The sequence below is a fragment of the Camelina sativa genome, chromosome 14 (assembly GCF_000633955.1).
Source record: "Camelina sativa cultivar DH55 chromosome 14, Cs, whole genome shotgun sequence".
Classification (NCBI taxonomy): Eukaryota; Viridiplantae; Streptophyta; class Magnoliopsida; order Brassicales; family Brassicaceae; genus Camelina; species Camelina sativa.
Window position 1 is genome coordinate 20,793,855 of NC_025698.1, and position 17,294 is coordinate 20,811,148.

At 41.2% G+C, this 17,294-nt stretch overlaps 2 protein-coding genes across 2 annotated transcripts in view; both read left to right on the forward strand.

Moving 5' to 3' along the window:
• Window positions 1-4,253, forward strand: part of LOC104743830 (acetyl-CoA carboxylase 1-like) — a 10,518-nt gene extending 6,265 nt beyond the window's left edge. Inside the window, exons 18-24 of the mRNA XM_019235563.1 lie at window positions 15-346; window positions 441-678; window positions 773-1,125; window positions 1,208-1,421; window positions 1,517-1,693; window positions 1,780-3,930; window positions 4,018-4,253. Coding sequence (XP_019091108.1) covers window positions 15-346; window positions 441-678; window positions 773-1,125; window positions 1,208-1,421; window positions 1,517-1,693; window positions 1,780-3,930; window positions 4,018-4,074 — 3,522 coding nt within the window. The 3' untranslated portion in view covers window positions 4,075-4,253. The remainder of the gene's footprint in view (window positions 1-14; window positions 347-440; window positions 679-772; window positions 1,126-1,207; window positions 1,422-1,516; window positions 1,694-1,779; window positions 3,931-4,017) is intronic.
• LOC104742086 (acetyl-CoA carboxylase 1-like) lies at window positions 4,491-15,472 on the forward strand. The gene is made up of 32 exons (XM_010463051.2): window positions 4,491-4,825; window positions 5,063-5,433; window positions 5,518-5,724; window positions 5,811-5,972; window positions 6,063-6,155; window positions 6,251-6,346; window positions 7,091-7,264; window positions 7,348-7,441; window positions 7,546-7,733; window positions 7,820-7,870; window positions 7,958-7,997; window positions 8,080-8,204; window positions 8,289-8,405; window positions 8,481-8,555; window positions 8,633-8,689; window positions 8,808-8,912; window positions 9,026-9,112; window positions 9,218-9,409; window positions 9,496-9,684; window positions 9,768-9,878; window positions 9,958-10,047; window positions 10,139-10,315; window positions 10,406-10,483; window positions 10,567-10,689; window positions 10,765-11,034; window positions 11,145-11,461; window positions 11,556-11,793; window positions 11,873-12,231; window positions 12,315-12,528; window positions 12,621-12,797; window positions 12,885-15,035; window positions 15,145-15,472. Exons 1-32 carry the CDS (start codon window positions 4,546-4,548, stop codon window positions 15,199-15,201), a joined length of 7,065 nt encoding a protein of 2,354 aa, XP_010461353.1. The 5' UTR covers window positions 4,491-4,545; the 3' UTR covers window positions 15,202-15,472.

Below are 17,294 nucleotides of genomic sequence, written 5' to 3' on the forward strand. Positions count from 1 at the left end.
ACTCTTTCCATCAGCCCTATGTCGTTAAAGAAAGCGTGAGGATGCAGTGGCACCGTTCTGGTCTTATTGCTTCCTGGGAGTTCCTAGAGGAGCATATGGAAAGAAAAAACTTTGGCTTAGACGATCAAGAGACATCCGAAAAAGGAATTCTTGAGAAACGTAGTAAGAGAAAATGGGGGGCTATGGTTATAATCAAATCGCTACAGTTTCTGCCAAGTATAATAAGTGCAGCATTGAGAGAAACAAACCACAACGACTATGAAACTGCCGGAGCTCCTTTATCTGGCAATATGATGCACATTGCTATTGTGGGCATCAACAATCAGATGAGTCTTCTTCAGGACAGGTAATTGAAAGTCGCCACTGCATGATTGTTTAAAGCAGCTTAGGTGCCGTAATGTGTACCTAATATTGTTTCATTTTTGGTTTGTTTGTCTCAGTGGGGATGAGGACCAAGCTCAGGAAAGAGTAAACAAGCTGGCCAAAATTCTTAAAGAGGAAGAAGTGAGTTCGAGCCTCTGTTCTGCCGGTGTTGGTGTAATCAGCTGTATAATTCAGCGAGATGAAGGCCGAACACCCATGAGACATTCTTTCCATTGGTCAATGGATAAACAGTATTATGTAGAAGAGCCATTGCTGCGTCATCTTGAACCTCCTCTGTCCATATATCTTGAGTTGGTATGATCATGATTCGTGACGATGAAATGTAAATTCGAGTTTTAGAGCTTCTTACAAATTTTTTTAATGATTGTTTACTTTTTGTCTGTATCAGGATAAGCTGAAAGGATACTCAGATATACAATATACGCCTTCACGAGATCGTCAGTGGCATCTGTATGCTGTTACAGACAAGCCAGTGCCAATTAAGAGGATGTTCCTGAGATCTCTTGTTCGACAGGCTACAATGAATGACGGCTTTATGTTGCAGCAAGGGCAGGATAAGCAACTTAGCCAAACACTATTCTCCATGCCATATACCTCTAAATGTGTTTTGAGGTCTTTGATGGATGCCATGGAGGAACTGGAACTGAATGCCCATAATGCTTCCATGAAACCAGACCACGCACATATGTTCCTTTGCATACTACGTGAGCAGCAGATAGATGATCTTGTGCCTTACCCCAGGTAGCTATGGCTGTTCCTTGACATGTTACCGTTTGTAATATGTCAGACCTTATGGTAATTATAATCAATGTGTTTCTCACAGGAGAGTTGAAGTGAATGCGGAAGATGAAGAAACTACAGTCGAGATGATCTTAGAAGAAGCAGCACGAGATATACATAGATCTGTTGGAGTGAGAATGTATAGGTTGGGCGTGTGCGAATGGGAAGTTCGGTTGTGGTTGGTGTCCTCTGGACTGGCAAGTGGTGCTTGGAGGGTTGTGGTTGCAAACGTGACAGGTCGTACATGCACTGTACATGTAAGTTCAGTTTACAAGTATTTGGTTGTACAAATAACGCAAAGAGTAAGAGTACACATCTCAATGACTTAACCTGCTGTAATTCGAGTTTTCAGATATACCGAGAAGTTGAAACTACTGGGAGAAACAGTTTAGTGTACCACTCAATAACCAAGAAAGGACCTCTGCATGGAACCCCTATCAATGATCAATATAAGCCACTGGGATATCTCGACAGACAACGTCTAGCGGCAAGGAGGAGTAACACTACTTATTGCTATGACTTCCCGTTGGTTTGTTACTGAACTCAGAAGATTCACACATACGTTTACTCTTCTGGCTACTTCCAATCCCCTTACGTTATATCTTTCCTTTTCAGGCATTTGGGACAGCCTTGGAACTGTTGTGGGCATCACAATACCCAGGAGTTAAGAAACCATATAAAGATACTCTGATCAATGTTAAAGAGCTTGTATTCTCAAGCCCAGAAGGTTCTTCGGGTACATCTCTTAATCAGGTTGAAAGACCACCGGGTCTCAATGACTTTGGAATGGTGGCGTGGTGCCTAGATATGTCGACTCCCGAGTTTCCTATGGGACGAAAACTTCTGGTAATCGCAAATGATGTCACCTTCAAAGCTGGTTCGTTTGGTCCTAGAGAGGATGCATTTTTCCTTGCTGTTACTGAACTCGCTTGTGCCAAGAAGCTTCCCTTGATTTACTTGGCAGCAAATTCTGGTGCGCGACTTGGGGTTGCTGAAGAAGTCAAAGCCTGCTTCAAAGTTGGATGGTCAGATGAAATTTCCCCTGAGAATGGTTTTCAGTATATATACCTAAGCCCTGAAGACTACGAACGGATTGGATCATCTGTCATTGCCCACGAAATGAAGCTCACCAGTGGGGAAACAAGGTGGGTAATTGATACGATCGTTGGTAAAGAAGATGGTATTGGTGTAGAGAACTTAACAGGAAGTGGGGCAATAGCGGGTGCTTACTCAAGGGCGTACAATGAAACTTTTACTTTGACCTTTGTTAGTGGAAGAACGGTTGGAATTGGTGCTTATCTTGCCCGCCTGGGTATGCGATGCATACAGAGACTTGACCAGCCGATCATCTTGACCGGCTTTTCTACGCTCAACAAGTTGCTTGGGCGTGAGGTCTATAGCTCTCACATGCAACTTGGTGGCCCTAAAATTATGGGCACTAATGGTGTTGTTCATCTTACAGTCTCAGATGATCTTGAAGGCGTATCCGCAATTCTCAACTGGCTGAGCTACATTCCTGCTTACGTGGGTGGTCCTCTTCCTGTTCTTGCCCCTGTAGATTCACCAGAGAGAACTGTGGAGTACGTCCCAGAGAATTCTTGTGACCCACGAGCCGCTATAGCTGGGATTAACGACAATACCGGTAAATGGCTTGGCGGTATCTTTGATAAAAATAGCTTTATTGAGACTCTTGAAGGCTGGGCAAGGACGGTAGTGACTGGTAGAGCTAAGCTCGGGGGAATACCCGTTGGAGTTGTTGCAGTTGAGACACAGACTGTAATGCAGATCATCCCAGCAGATCCTGGACAGCTTGACTCTCATGAAAGAGTGGTTCCGCAAGCAGGGCAGGTCTGGTTTCCTGATTCTGCAGCCAAGACAGCTCAAGCGCTCATGGATTTCAACCGGGAAGAGCTTCCCTTGTTTATCCTTGCGAACTGGAGAGGATTTTCAGGTGGGCAGAGAGATCTTTTCGAAGGAATACTTCAGGCTGGTTCAACTATAGTAGAAAATCTGAGAACATATCGGCAGCCAGTGTTTGTGTACATCCCAATGATGGGAGAGCTGCGTGGTGGAGCGTGGGTTGTTGTTGACAGCCAAATAAATTCGGATTATGTTGAAATGTATGCTGATGAAACTGCTCGTGGAAATGTGCTTGAGCCAGAAGGGACGATAGAGATAAAATTTAGAACGAAAGAGCTGTTAGAGTGCATGGGAAGGTTGGACCAGAAGCTAATCAGTCTCAAAGCAAAACTGCAAGATGCCAAGCAAAGCGAGGCTTATGCGAGCATCGAGCTTCTCCAGCAACAGATTAAAGCCAGAGAGAAACAGCTTTTACCAGTTTATATCCAAATTGCCACCAAATTTGCGGAACTTCATGACACTTCCATGAGAATGGCTGCGAAAGGAGTGATCAAAAGTGTTGTTGAATGGAGCGGCTCGCGGTCCTTCTTCTATAAAAAGCTCAATAGGAGAATTGCTGAGAGCTCTCTTGTGAAAAACGTACGGGAAGCGTCTGGAGACAACTTACCATATAAATCTGCAATGGGTTTAATTCAGGATTGGTTCTGCAATTCAGATATTGCCAAGGGGAAAGAAGATGCTTGGACAGACGACCAAGCGTTCTTTACATGGAAGGACAATGTTAGTAACTACGAATTGAAGCTGAGCGAGTTGAGAGCGCAGAAACTGCTGAATCAACTTGCAGATATTGGGAATTCGTCGGATCTGCAAGCTCTACCTCAGGGTCTTGCTAATCTTCTAAACAAGGTATGAACTGAAAACTTAGAGAAAAAACTTGGTTTCTTTTCTGTATGGCTCTGTTTTTGGTGGCCTAAGTGAATATGTGTGATGCAGGTGGAACCTTCAAAAAGAGAAGAGCTGGTGGATGCGCTACGAAAAGTGTTGGGTTAATGATTAATCAAAGAGGTTTAGCTTCTGTTCCAAGAAAGATGGACATTTAGAGTTGCCGTTGAAGTTATTATATTTGCTGTAAATGTTGTTGTAGCTTTTGTCATTCCCGTATTAGCGAATTACGCAATAATTCATTCAACATGTCACTATAATTCGATAAATATTTATATTTTTAAGAATCAGAAATCTGTCACTGAACCAAAGCCAGTTTAACACCTGCTTCATACACTGAACCCTAAGATAAAGTCCAAATAAAACTTAAACTATGACAGCAATCAAAATTTCCTTCTTAAAATGAAGATTCTTTTTTTAAGATCTTCCTTTTATGACGATAATTTATAATTGTTGACCAAACAGCTTGTGGCTTTAAAGCCCAAATTTAATAATAAAGTCCAGTAATAACGGGGACAGTTTCTTAGTACTTTTTACTGATCTTGGGACTGTTTGGCTTGGTCACCAAGTTTTGTGAAAATGGAGATGAGAGCTTTGGTTTCTTCGTGTTCTACGGGGAATGGAGGGTCTGATCCGATCAGCCTCACGAATGGTTCTCCATGGATCACAACAGTTGGTGGTGGTGCAAGTACCATGGACAGAGAGTTTCCAGCGACTGTGAAGCTGGGAAGTAGTATGAGAGCCTTCAAAGGAGTAAGCACAATAACAGTTCTGTCTCGGACCAAACAACAGTTTCCTCTGGTATGCTTAGCAAGAAACAACGGAAACAGCACTGATCCGACCTCGTTCTGGGAGAACGGTTTGCTTTCTATCTTTTTCTTAAGAATTTATGTTTTGTTCCCTATACATTTCATATGAATTTGGCGGTCATCTCTATGAAAATGCTCTTTCTAAGTAATTTTGGTAGTGGATCATCAGCTCAGATGATAGCAGCAATGGGTTTTATTTGTTCTTATAAAGATCCTGTTTCTGGTTCTCTCATTACAATTCTTTGTAAAGTTGATTCAGAATGTCTGTGCTTATGGATGTTTTGCAGATATATCTGAAACTCAAAGGACAGTTTTACCGGCTGAATCTATTAACGGGGACAAAAGTGCTGTAGAACCAGGTAGAAATGATGTGACGGTGTCTGAAGTGGATGAGTTCTGTAAAGCACTTGGAGGGAAAAGGCCAATCCATAGAATTATGGTTGCTACCAATGGAATGGCAGCTGTGAAGTTTATACGCAGTATCAGAACATGGGCTTACCAAACATTTGGCTCGGAAAAAGCCATATCGTTGGTGGCCATGGCAACTCCTGAGGACATGCGGATCAATGCTGAGCATATCAGAATCGCTGATCAGTTTGTTGAGGTTCCAGGAGGAACTAACAATAACAATTATGCTAATGTTCAGCTTATTGTAGAGGTGAATGAAACTTTTGCAAACTACTAATTAATGCTTAGTTGTGTGTCTTTGGTGATTCATCTTTGTCTAAAATACCAAGTGCAGATGGCTGAGGCAACGCGTGTGGATGCAGTTTGGCCGGGTTGGGGTCATGCATCTGAAAACCCTGAATTACCTGATGCCTTGAAGGCAAAAGGTATCATATTTCTTGGTCCTCCTGCTACATCAATGGTGGCATTAGGAGATAAGATTGGTTCGTCGTTGATTGCACAAGCTGCTGATGTACCTACTCTGCCATGGAGTGGTTCCCATGTAAGTAAAAATCAAATACTACTTTGAAGCTGGACATCTTTACCAGAGAGTTGTTGACAAAATGATGAATTCTTATATGTTTTCAGGTTAAAATACCTCCAGGGAGCAGCTTGGTAACGATCCCAGAGGAAATCTACAAGAAAGCTTGTGTCTACACAACTGAAGAAGCAATTGCTAGTTGTCAAGTTGTTGGTTACCCGGCAATGATCAAAGCGTCGTGGGGTGGCGGCGGTAAAGGCATTAGGAAGGTCAGCTTGTGTAGATATATGTGCCTTTTGTTTGCTGACTAATTAAGCCGATCATACTATATAAGTATGGTTTTTTATTATATTTCTTAGGTTCATAATGATGATGAGGTTAGGGCACTATTCAAACAAGTTCAAGGTGAGGTCCCTGGCTCGCCGATATTTATAATGAAGGTTGCTTTGGAGGTACGGCTACTTAACAATATCGCTTGATCTAAATATAGCAGACGACTAACAAACACACAGCAAAATAAGCATGTCTGTTCATATTTTGTGTATAGAGTCGGCATTTAGAGGTCCAGCTGCTGTGTGACCAATATGGAAACGTATCAGCTTTGCATAGCCGTGATTGTAGCGTCCAGAGAAGACACCAAAAGGTTTGCTATTGATCATTATCTCTCTTTTATTAATCAACAATCAAGAACAAGAACAAGTAAAATTTAAAGTTTGCTGTATATATATGTAGACTAGTCTCTAAACTCTCTCCCTAAAAGCCAAAGGCTTCCCAACAGTAACAAATGCTCAATGATCTAATCTTATGATATTCAAACTTGTCCTGAAGCTCATGTACAAAAATTTGCATTCCTTCTTGACATTTGTCCACATACTCTTTTTGTGTACGTAGAATCTGCTAATTGACCATGTCTGAACTTAAAACCACTAATTCTTGTTATATATTTTGGTTGTTCTTAATGATCCTTGTTCCAATGAGTTTATCTTATTCATTTCCAAGCTTTAGGTTACTTCCTTTCACTATGTCGTCATCTTCTAGTAGCAATTCATCAAACACTTGGTGTGCAATTTCTTGTTATTGACTCGTTACTATGTTAGGTGTACCTTCCCGTAGACGATTATTTACGCTATCTTCATCCTTTGTTACCAACCAAAAAAATTAAGAAAGTTTTCAAATTTTTACCCAAAAGCTCTGTCTTGAGTGAGTGAGAAATCAAAAGCTCTAGTAGACGATGATGAAGTACGATTTTTCCCAAAATAAACTAAGTCGAGTTGCTCAAACACAACCCAACTCAGGTATCGAGTGGGAATTTTGAAACTTGAGGGACTGAGTTATAATATTAATTAACCTAACAGTATACAGTATATGGTTTTTGTTGTATCATTAGATCATAGAGGAAGGTCCAATCACCGTGGCTCCCCAAGAAACCGTCAAGAAACTTGAGCAAGCAGCTAGAAGGTTGGCTAAGAGTGTTAACTATGTTGGAGCTGCTACTGTTGAGTATCTCTATAGTATGGACACTGGGGAGTATTACTTCTTAGAGCTTAACCCTCGTTTACAGGTACTTACTACTACAGCTACACTTTGTTTCTTATTGGAAGGTTTGGTCTTGAAAAGTGAAAGGCTTTTGATGTTCCATGTCAGGTTGAGCATCCAGTAACTGAGTGGATTGCTGAGATAAATCTTCCTGCTGCACAAGTTGCTGTCGGGATGGGAATTCCTCTCTGGCAAATCCCTGGTATGACGACCTGTTTGTCCCGAGGCAATTACGGTTTCTTAATTCTAGTCTGTCTATATGCATATTGTAATTATGGTACTGTACTGTCTTTTGATTTTTGTTAGAGATAAGACGGTTCTATGGTATAAAACATGGTGGAGGCTATGATTCTTGGAGACAAACCTCTGTTGCAGCCTTCCCTTTTGATTTTGATGAAGCGGACTCTTTAAGGCCAAAAGGTCATTGTGTTGCTGTACGCGTGACAAGCGAGGATCCTGATGACGGGTTCAAGCCCACCAGCGGTAAAATACAGGTAGTATTCATAGCTGTGACTGTGAGTGCAAATTTAAAGTCTATTCTCTGACAACTGTGTAGGGATAATACTTGAACTTGCAACAGGAATTGAGTTTTAAGAGCAAGCCAAATGTGTGGGCGTACTTTTCTGTCAAGGTGGTTATAACCCTATAGCTGCTCTGCTAAATAATACTGTTTCGCTATGCCTTAAATTCTACGACTTTTTTGTTTTGTTTTTAACAGTCTGGTGGAGGCATCCACGAGTTCTCAGATTCCCAGTTTGGTAAGTTAAGTGGGCTGCTGGGACAGTTCTTTTCTTGAGTTTTACAATTTATAATAACCTTTTTAACCCTTCTTCTATTCAGGACATGTTTTTGCATTTGGGGAATCCAGAGCCATGGCAATAGCAAATATGGTTCTTGGGCTAAAAGAAATTCAAATTCGTGGAGAAATTAGGACTAACGTTGACTACACGATCGACCTTCTACATGTATGCTTCCTTCTTCCTACACACAAGAGTTACACTCTGTGTTTGTAATGTACCATGATAAAGACCATTTCGATCCTTAATCAGGCTTCCGATTACCGGGAGAACAAAATACACACTGGTTGGTTGGACAGTAGGATTGCTATGCGGGTTAGATCAGAGAGGCCTCCGTGGTATCTCTCTGTTGTCGGCGGGGCTCTCCATGTAAGACCTTCTTTCTCAGAGATCTATATGTCTTGAAAATTTTCAATCCAGTGAAGCATTTCACCATTTGTCCAGAAAGCATCAACAACCAGTGCTGCTGTGGTTTCAGATTACGTCGGTTATCTAGAAAAGGGGCAAATTCCCCCAAAGGTACTCCAATATCAGTGCTCTCTTTTGTCTTTCCCGTAATGATCTAGTTGTTTACTTTCATCTCTCTTAACTTTCAGCACATATCTCTTGTGCACTCTCAAGTGTCACTGAATATTGAAGGGACTAAATATCCGGTATGTGCCTGTTATCAAAATTTTACTTCTCTGCTTTTCTTCTTTTCATCTGCCATGTTACTTTTGCGCTGAAGATGTTGTTACCGAAGCTAACCAACCTGAACGTAACTGTTTGTAGATTGATGTAGTTAGGGGTGGATCAGGATCCTACAGGCTAAGAATGAATAACTCAGAAGTTGTATCAGAAATACACACTCTACGTGATGGAGGTCTGTTGATGCAGGCAAGTTTTCTGCCTTTGTTCTATACTACAAGACAGTGACATACATATTTCACACATAGTAACCTGCCTTTTGAGAATCTCACTTCCTTTTCTGGTTTTCACTGTCGTCACAGTTGGATGGTAAAAGCCATGTGATATATGCAGAGGAAGAAGCTGCAGGAACTCGTCTTCTCATTGACGGAAGAACTTGTTTACTACAGGTTTGCACTGAATTTGTTTTTTGTTTTTTGTTATACCATATATACTTCACGTTTGTCTGAAGTCATTTTTAGCTTAAAGTTGTCTGTCAATTTTGGCTTATTCAGAATGATCACGATCCTTCGAAGTTGATGGCTGAAACACCGTGCAAGTTGCTGAGGTATTTGGTTTCAGACGACAGCAATATTGACGCTGATACGCCTTATGCCGAAGTTGAGGTCATGAAGATGTGCATGCCACTTCTTTCACCTGCTTCAGGAGTTATCCATTTCAAAATGTCGGAAGGACAAGCCATGCAGGTGAAAAACTATTCCATTGCTAAACAAATATTGTTTTCCTACAGTTTTGTCCACATTGATTAACCCATCCATTATTTTCTTCACAGCCTGGTGAACTTATAGCCACACTTGATCTTGATGATCCTTCTTCTGTAAGAAAGGCTGAACCCTTCCATGGAAGTTTCCCAAAATTAGGGCTTCCAACCGCAATTTCTGGAAAGGTTCATCAGAGATGTGCTGCAACCTTACATGCTGCTCGCATGATTCTTGCTGGATATGGCCATAAAGTAGATGAGGTAAATGCTATTTGTTTTTCCTATTTGAATCCAACTTTCCTATTAGATCATTTGGCTCTAAGATTGCTCATATCTTTTTTCAGGTTGTTCAAGACTTACTTAATTGCCTTGACAGCCCTGAACTGCCATTTCTTCAGTGGCAAGAGTGCTTTGCTGTTCTAGCAACACGACTACCTAAAGATCTCAGGAACACGGTATACACTTGTGTAAACTATTCATAATTCGTTTTAGTTTCAAGTCTCTTACTGCTTTTCTTATATAATTCTTTATCAGCTGGAATCAAAGTACAGAGAATTTGAGATTGTCTCCCAAAACCCCCAGACAAGAGATTTCCCTGCGAAAATCTTAAAAGACATTCTTGAGGTGGGTACCTACTGTCTCTTACATTTGTGACCTACTGTTCTGTATTTTATTCTCTGAAATGCTTTCGTTTTGGGTCCACTTTTTGCAACAGGCTCATTTATTATCTTGTGATGAGAAAGAGAGATGTTCCCTTGAGCGGCTCATTGAACCGTTGATGAGCCTTGTGAAGTCTTATGAAGGTGGAAGTGAAAGTCATGCCCGTGTTATTGTTCATTCCCTCTTTGAAGAATATCTATCAGTTGAAGAGTTATTCAATGACAACATGCTGGTAATATATGGTTCAATTGTTGTCAAACGGCTTCGTGGTTACCATTTATGTGTGAGGAGTCTTGATAAGTAATTTATTTTCTTAAAAAAGGCTGATGTTATAGAAAGCATGCGTCAACTAAAGAAGAAAGATCTATCAAAGATTGTCGATATCGTACTTTCACACCAGGTTGGTACTTATCTTTCACACACCAGGTTTCTCTTGTCGCATTACTATGTTATTGAACTGGCAAACTCATTTTCTTTTGTCAGGGCATAAAAAGTAAAAACAAACTTGTTCTTCAACTCATGGAGCAGCTTGTTGTCCCTAATCCTGCAGCATACAGAGATAAACTTCTCCGATTCTCAACACTTAACCATACTAATTACTCTGAGGTACATGTGGTTTCCTTTGTGTTTTATGGTATTGTTGTTGACATTTTCCAGCTGATGATCAGTTTGTGTGTGTAGTTGGCACTCAAGGCGAGTCAATTGCTTGAACAGACAAAACTAAGTGAACTTCGTTCAAACATTGCTAGAAGCCTGTCAGAGTTAGAAATGTTTACGGAGGATGGAGAAAATATGGATACCCCCAAGAGAAAAAGTGCCATTAGTGAAAGGATGGAGGATCTTGTGAACGCATCTTTATCTGTTGAAGATGCTCTCGTGGGACTATTTGACCACAGCAATTACACACTTCAAAGACGGGTTGTTGAGACTTATATTCGCAGATTATACCAGGTTATATAGTTCATTCTTTCGCACCATTGTTTTTCAAAATTCCTTTTAGACTGCAATTTATTAGAGATAGACAAATCTTGACGTCATTTTAACTCGACTTTTTTCATCAGCCCTATGTCGTTAAGGAAAGCGTGAGGATGCAGTGGAACCGTTCTGGTCTTATTGCTTCCTGGGAGTTCCTAGAGGAGCATATGGATATAAAAAACATTGGCTTAGACGAGACATCTGAAGAAGTGTTTCTTGAGAAACGTCGTAAAAAAAAATGGGGGGCTATGGTTGTAATCAAATCGCTGCAGTATCTGCCAAGTATAATAAGTGCAGCATTGAGAGAAATAAACCACAACGACTATGAAACTGCCGGATCTGGCAATATGATGCACATTGCTTTAGTGGGCATCAACAATCAGATGAGTCTGCTTCAGGACAGGTACTTGAAAGTCGCCACAGCATGATTGTTTAAACCAGCTTAGGTGCCGTAGTGTCTACCTAATATTGTTTCATTTTTGGTTTGTTTGTCTCAGTGGGGACGAGGACCAAGCTCAGGAAAGAGTAAACAAGTTGGCCAAAATTCTTAATGAAGAAGAAGTGAGTTTGAGCCTCTGTTCTGCCGGTGTTGATGCAATCAGCTGTATTATTCAGCGAGATGAAGGACGACCCCCCATGAGACATTCTTTCCATTGGTCAATGGATAAACAGTATTATGTAGAAGAGCCGTTGCTGCGGCATCTTGAACCTCCTCTATCCATATACCTTGAGTTGGTATGTCCATGATGATGAAATGTACATTTATAGCATCTTGCATTTATTTAAATGATTGTTTATTGTTTTTCTAATGCAGGATAAGCTAAAAGGGTACTCAAATTTACAGTATACACCTTCAAGAGACCGTCAGTGGCATATGTATACTGTTACAGACAAGCCAGTGCCAATCAAAAGGATGTTCCTTCGGTCTCTGGTTCGAGAGGCTACAATGAACGATGGGTTTATGTCACAGCAAGGGCATGACTACCAACTTAGCCAAACACTGCTCTCCATGGCGTTTACGTCGAAATGCATTCTGAGGTCTTTGATGAATGCCATGGAGGAACTGGAACTGAATGCACATAGTGCTGTCAGTGCCATGAAACCAGACCACGCACATTTGTTCTTATGCATATTAAGTGAGCAGCAGATAGATGATCTTGTGCCTTACCCCAGGTTGACATGGCTGTGTCTCTTAGAAGTTAAAGTTTATGATATGTCAGAACTTTATAGTAACAATTATCAATTTTTTGTCACAGGAGAATTGAAGTGAATGCGGAAGATGAAGAAACTACAGTTGAGATGATTTTAGAAGAAGCAACACGAGAGATACATAGGTCTGTTGGAGTGAAAATGCACAAATTGGGTGTTCGCGAGTGGGAAGTGCGACTGTGGCTGGGGTCCTCGGGACTAGCAAATGGCGCTTGGAGGGTCGTGGTTGCAAATGTGACAGGCCGTACATGCACTATCAATGTAATTTCAGCTTGTAATTTTTTTGCTGCTGTGAAAACCATACAGAGAGTACACATCTCCACAACTTGACGATCTGTGATTTAACGTTTCAGATATACCGAGAAGTGCAAGCTACTGGGAGTAACAGTTTAATCTACTACTCAATAAGTAAGAAGGGACCTTTGCATGGAACCCCAATCAACGGTCAATATAAACCACTGAATCATCTGGACAGGAAACGTCTATCCGCAAGGAGGAGTAACACTACGTATTGCTATGACTTCCCCTTGGTTAGTAACCGAACTCAGAAGATTCTCACATAGGTTTACTCTTTGCTGTTTTCTACCCACCTTACGTAACTTTTTTTGTATCTTTAGTCATTTGAGACAGCATTGGAGATGTTGTGGGCATCACAACACCCGGGAGTCAGGAAACCATGCAAGAATACTCTCATCAACGTCAAAGAGCTTGTATTCTCCAATCCAGAAGGTTCTTCGGATACATCTCTTATTCCGGTTGAAAGACCAGCGGGTCTTAACGACTTTGGAATGGTGGCCTGGAGCTTAGAGATTTCTACTCCTGAATTTCCTATGGGACGGAAACTTCTCGTAGTAGCCAATGATGTGACATTCAAAGCTGGTTCTTTTGGCCCTAGAGAGGACGCATTTTTCCTTGCTGTGACTGAACTGGCTTGTTCCCAGAAGCTTCCATTGATTTACTTGGCAGCAAATTCTGGCGCCCGACTCGGTGTAGCTGAAGAAGTTAAAGCCTGCTTCAAAGTTGGGTGGTCGGATGAAGTTTCCCCCGAGAATGGTTTTCAGTATATATACCTGAGCTCTGAAGACCATTCAAGGATTGGATCATCTGTCATTGCGCACGAAATGAAGCTCCCTAGTGGCGAAACAAGGTGGGTGATTGATACGATTGTTGGTAAAGAAGATGGTATCGGAGTTGAAAATTTAACAGGCAGTGGGGCAATAGCAGGTGCGTACTCAAGGGCGTACAACGAAACTTTTACGCTAACCTTTGTTAGTGGAAGATCGGTCGGAATCGGTGCTTACCTTGCCCGCCTGGGAATGAGATGCATACAGAGAGTAGACCAGCCGATCATCTTGACCGGCTTCTCGACGCTCAACAAGTTGCTTGGGCGTGAAGTCTATAGCTCTCACATGCAACTTGGTGGCCCTAAAATCATGGGGACAAATGGTGTTGTTCATCTTACAGTCTCAGATGATCTTCAAGGTGTAGAAGCTATTCTCAACTGGCTGAGCTACATTCCTGCTTACATGGGTGGCCCTCTTCCTGTTCTTGCTCCTTTAGATCCACCGGAAAGAACTGTTGAGTATATCCCAGAAAACTCTTGTGATCCACGAGCTGCTATCGCTGGGATCAACGACAGTACTGGTAAATGGCTTGGTGGTATCTTTGATAAAAATAGCTTTGTTGAGACTCTTGAAGGCTGGGCAAGGACAGTAGTGACTGGGAGAGCAAAGCTGGGGGGTATACCCGTGGGAGTGGTTGCCGTCGAGACACAAACTGTAATGCAGATCGTCCCGGCAGATCCAGGGCAGCTAGAGTCTCATGAGAGAGTGGTTCCACAAGCAGGGCAAGTCTGGTTTCCTGATTCAGCAGCCAAGACATCTCAAGCGCTCATGGATTTCAACCGGGAACAGCTTCCATTGTTTATCCTAGCAAACTGGAGAGGTTTTTCAGGTGGGCAGAGAGATCTTTTTGAAGGAATACTTCAGGCTGGTTCAACTATAGTAGAAAATCTGAGAACATATGGACAGCCAGTGTTTGTGTACATCCCAATGATGGGAGAACTGCGAGGTGGAGCGTGGGTGGTTGTTGATAGCCAGATAAATTCAGATTATGTTGAAATGTATGCTGATGAAACTGCTCGTGGAAATGTGCTTGAGCCTGAAGGAATGATAGAGATAAAATTTAGAACGAAAGAGCTTTTAGAGTGCATGGGAAGGTTGGACCAGAAGCTAATCAATCTGAAAGCAAATATCCAAGATGCCAAGCAAAACGAGGCTTATGCGAACATCAAGCTTCTCCAGCAACAGATTAAAACCCGAGAGAAGCAGCTTTTACCTGTTTATATCCAAATCGCCACCAAATTTGCGGAACTTCATGACACTTCCATGAGAATGGCTGCAAAAGGAGTGATCAAAAGTGTTGTGGAATGGAGCGGCTCGCGAAGCTTCTTCTATAAAAAGCTATATCGGAGAATTGCAGAGAGCTCTCTTGTGAAGAACATAAGAAAAGCGTCTGGAGACAAATTATCATATAAATCTGCAATGGGTTTGATTCAGGAATGGTTCTGCAAATCCGAGATTGCAAAGGGGAAAGACGAAGCTTGGACGGACGACCAACTGTTCTTTACATGGAAGGACAATGTTAGTAACTACGAGCATAAGCTGTGTGAGTTGAGAGCGCAGAAACTGCTGAATCAACTTGCAGAGATTGGGAATTCGTTGGATTTGCAGGCTCTACCTCAGGGACTTGCTAATCTTCTAAACAAGGTATCAAATGGAACACTACAGAACAACTGAGAAACCTAAGGCGTTTGGTTTTTGTATGACTTAATTGTTTTTATGGCCCCCTGAGTGAGAGTGAATATGTGTGATGCAGGTGGAGCATTCAAGAAGCGAAGAACTGGTGAATGCGATTCGAAAGGTGTTGGGTTGATGATATCAAGAAAAGGTTTAGCTAAAGATGGTGTTTTGGAGTTGCTCGTGTCCTAGGGTAGTAGGGTGACACAAGTTATTTGATTGAAACTAGATTTTAACGAACTTCCTCACATTTGTTAGCCTGCATAATTTAGCTGCGCAATAATTCATTCAACACTCCACTCTTAATTAATCGTGTGTATTCATAGTTTTTGCCTTAAAAGGGAGAAAATACGTATTCTATAGAGAATTTTGTTGATTATGCCATAAACAGTGGTAAACATTCTAAGCAATGCCATTTTTTTTTTGATATTTTTATTTTTTCGTTTGCCATAAAGCAACTATAAGAAGACGAAAATACCCTTCATTTATCTTACTAGTTTTTTTTTATAAAAAATATTGAAAAAAAAAACCAATTAATAGTTTTGTAAACTGTAAACTCTCTTTTGTCTCTCTCCACATAATTCTTTGCTTTTTCTTCTCTATCGTCTTTTCATTTTCTTCTCTGTTGCTTCTTCTTCTCTAATCTCTATCGTCGGCGATCTGATTGAAGAGACGCCTTCTTCTCTATCATCTTCCACCATAAACATGTCTGTCATATTGCAGGTCTCACGACGACGCATTCACTGCAATTGTCCCACCTCTGTTAGACCACTTACAACAGTCAATGTATATCCACCCATACTTAATCTTTCGTTTTTGTTTGTCCACTCTATGTGGTCATCTCAGCAAATGGACCACATACCAAAACCCACGTACTTGTCCACCTAAACTATGTTTACGTTCTTGCTTTATAACCATTTCTATTAAATCAAGTGGTTACCCGATGGACCAGATCCTAAAACCCATAATCTTGCATGTCGTGTTTACATCTCTTATCACTTTTCTGTCATGTTGTTGGGTTCTAAGAATGCAAAGTTGTCCACCTTGCAGGTCTTCTCACAATGGACCACAACCCAAATTCAAGGTTTTTGTCCACCTCCAACTCCTGCAGGTATGCATTTGGTTGATCAAATTCATTATTATGTGACTTGTTTGGTCCATTTGTAACTGAAGACATTCTCATACATTGCAGGCCTGCTGACAACGCCCGCACTAGGGATGGTCTACAGCCGGTGGACATTTTCCAACAACCACGGTATGTCCACCTTGATTTTGTCACTGGATTGTTTTAGTAGACGCAATTTAACAAGCACAGTAGTTGTCCACCATAAACATGTTTGTCCTGTTGTAGGTCTAACGACGACGAAATCATTTCAACTGTCGCACCTCTGTTGGACAACTTACAACAATCAATGTATGTCCACCCATACTTTATCTTTCGTTCTAGTTTGTCTACTCTATGTGGTAATCTCAGCAGATGGACCACATATCAAAACCCACGTACTTGTCCACCTAAACTACGTTTTACATTCTTGCTTTATAACAATTTCTATCAAATCAAGTGGTTGCCCGATGGACCAGATCCTAAAACCCAGAATCTTGTCCGTCTTGTTTACATCTCTTATCACTTTTTGTCTTGTTGTCGGGTTCTAAGAATGCAAAGTTGTCCACCCTGCAGGTCTTCTCATACGATGGACCACAACCCAAATTCAAGGTTATTGTCCACCTCCAACTCCTGTAGGTATGCATTTTGTTGATCAAATTCATTATTATGTGACTTGTTTGGTTCATTTGTAACCGAAGACATTCTCATACATTGCAAGTCTGCTGACGACGTCTGCACTAGGGATGGTCTACAACCAGTGGACATTTTCCAACAGTATGGAAAACATTTTTAACCACAATTAATGCAATTCTAGCTTTTTTGCCCCTCCCCCCCTCCACAAACATCATTCTTTCGCAACTAAATATATTAAATATGAGGACATGTTTTTCGCAAACTACTACATTAAATGAGAAGATATACCTCCGCTTATATTCTCTTCTTTTAATGCAGGAATATTTTTGTCATTTCCTCTACATCTAAACATGGAAATTGGCATTTTGCACGAACCCTAAACTACACTGACATTTTTAAGAAATTTTTTCTGGAAAATGGAATTCTTAGCCAAATTCCCTTTTATTATAAACTCCCTACGATAACTTGCAGAACAACAGAGGCTTCATCCT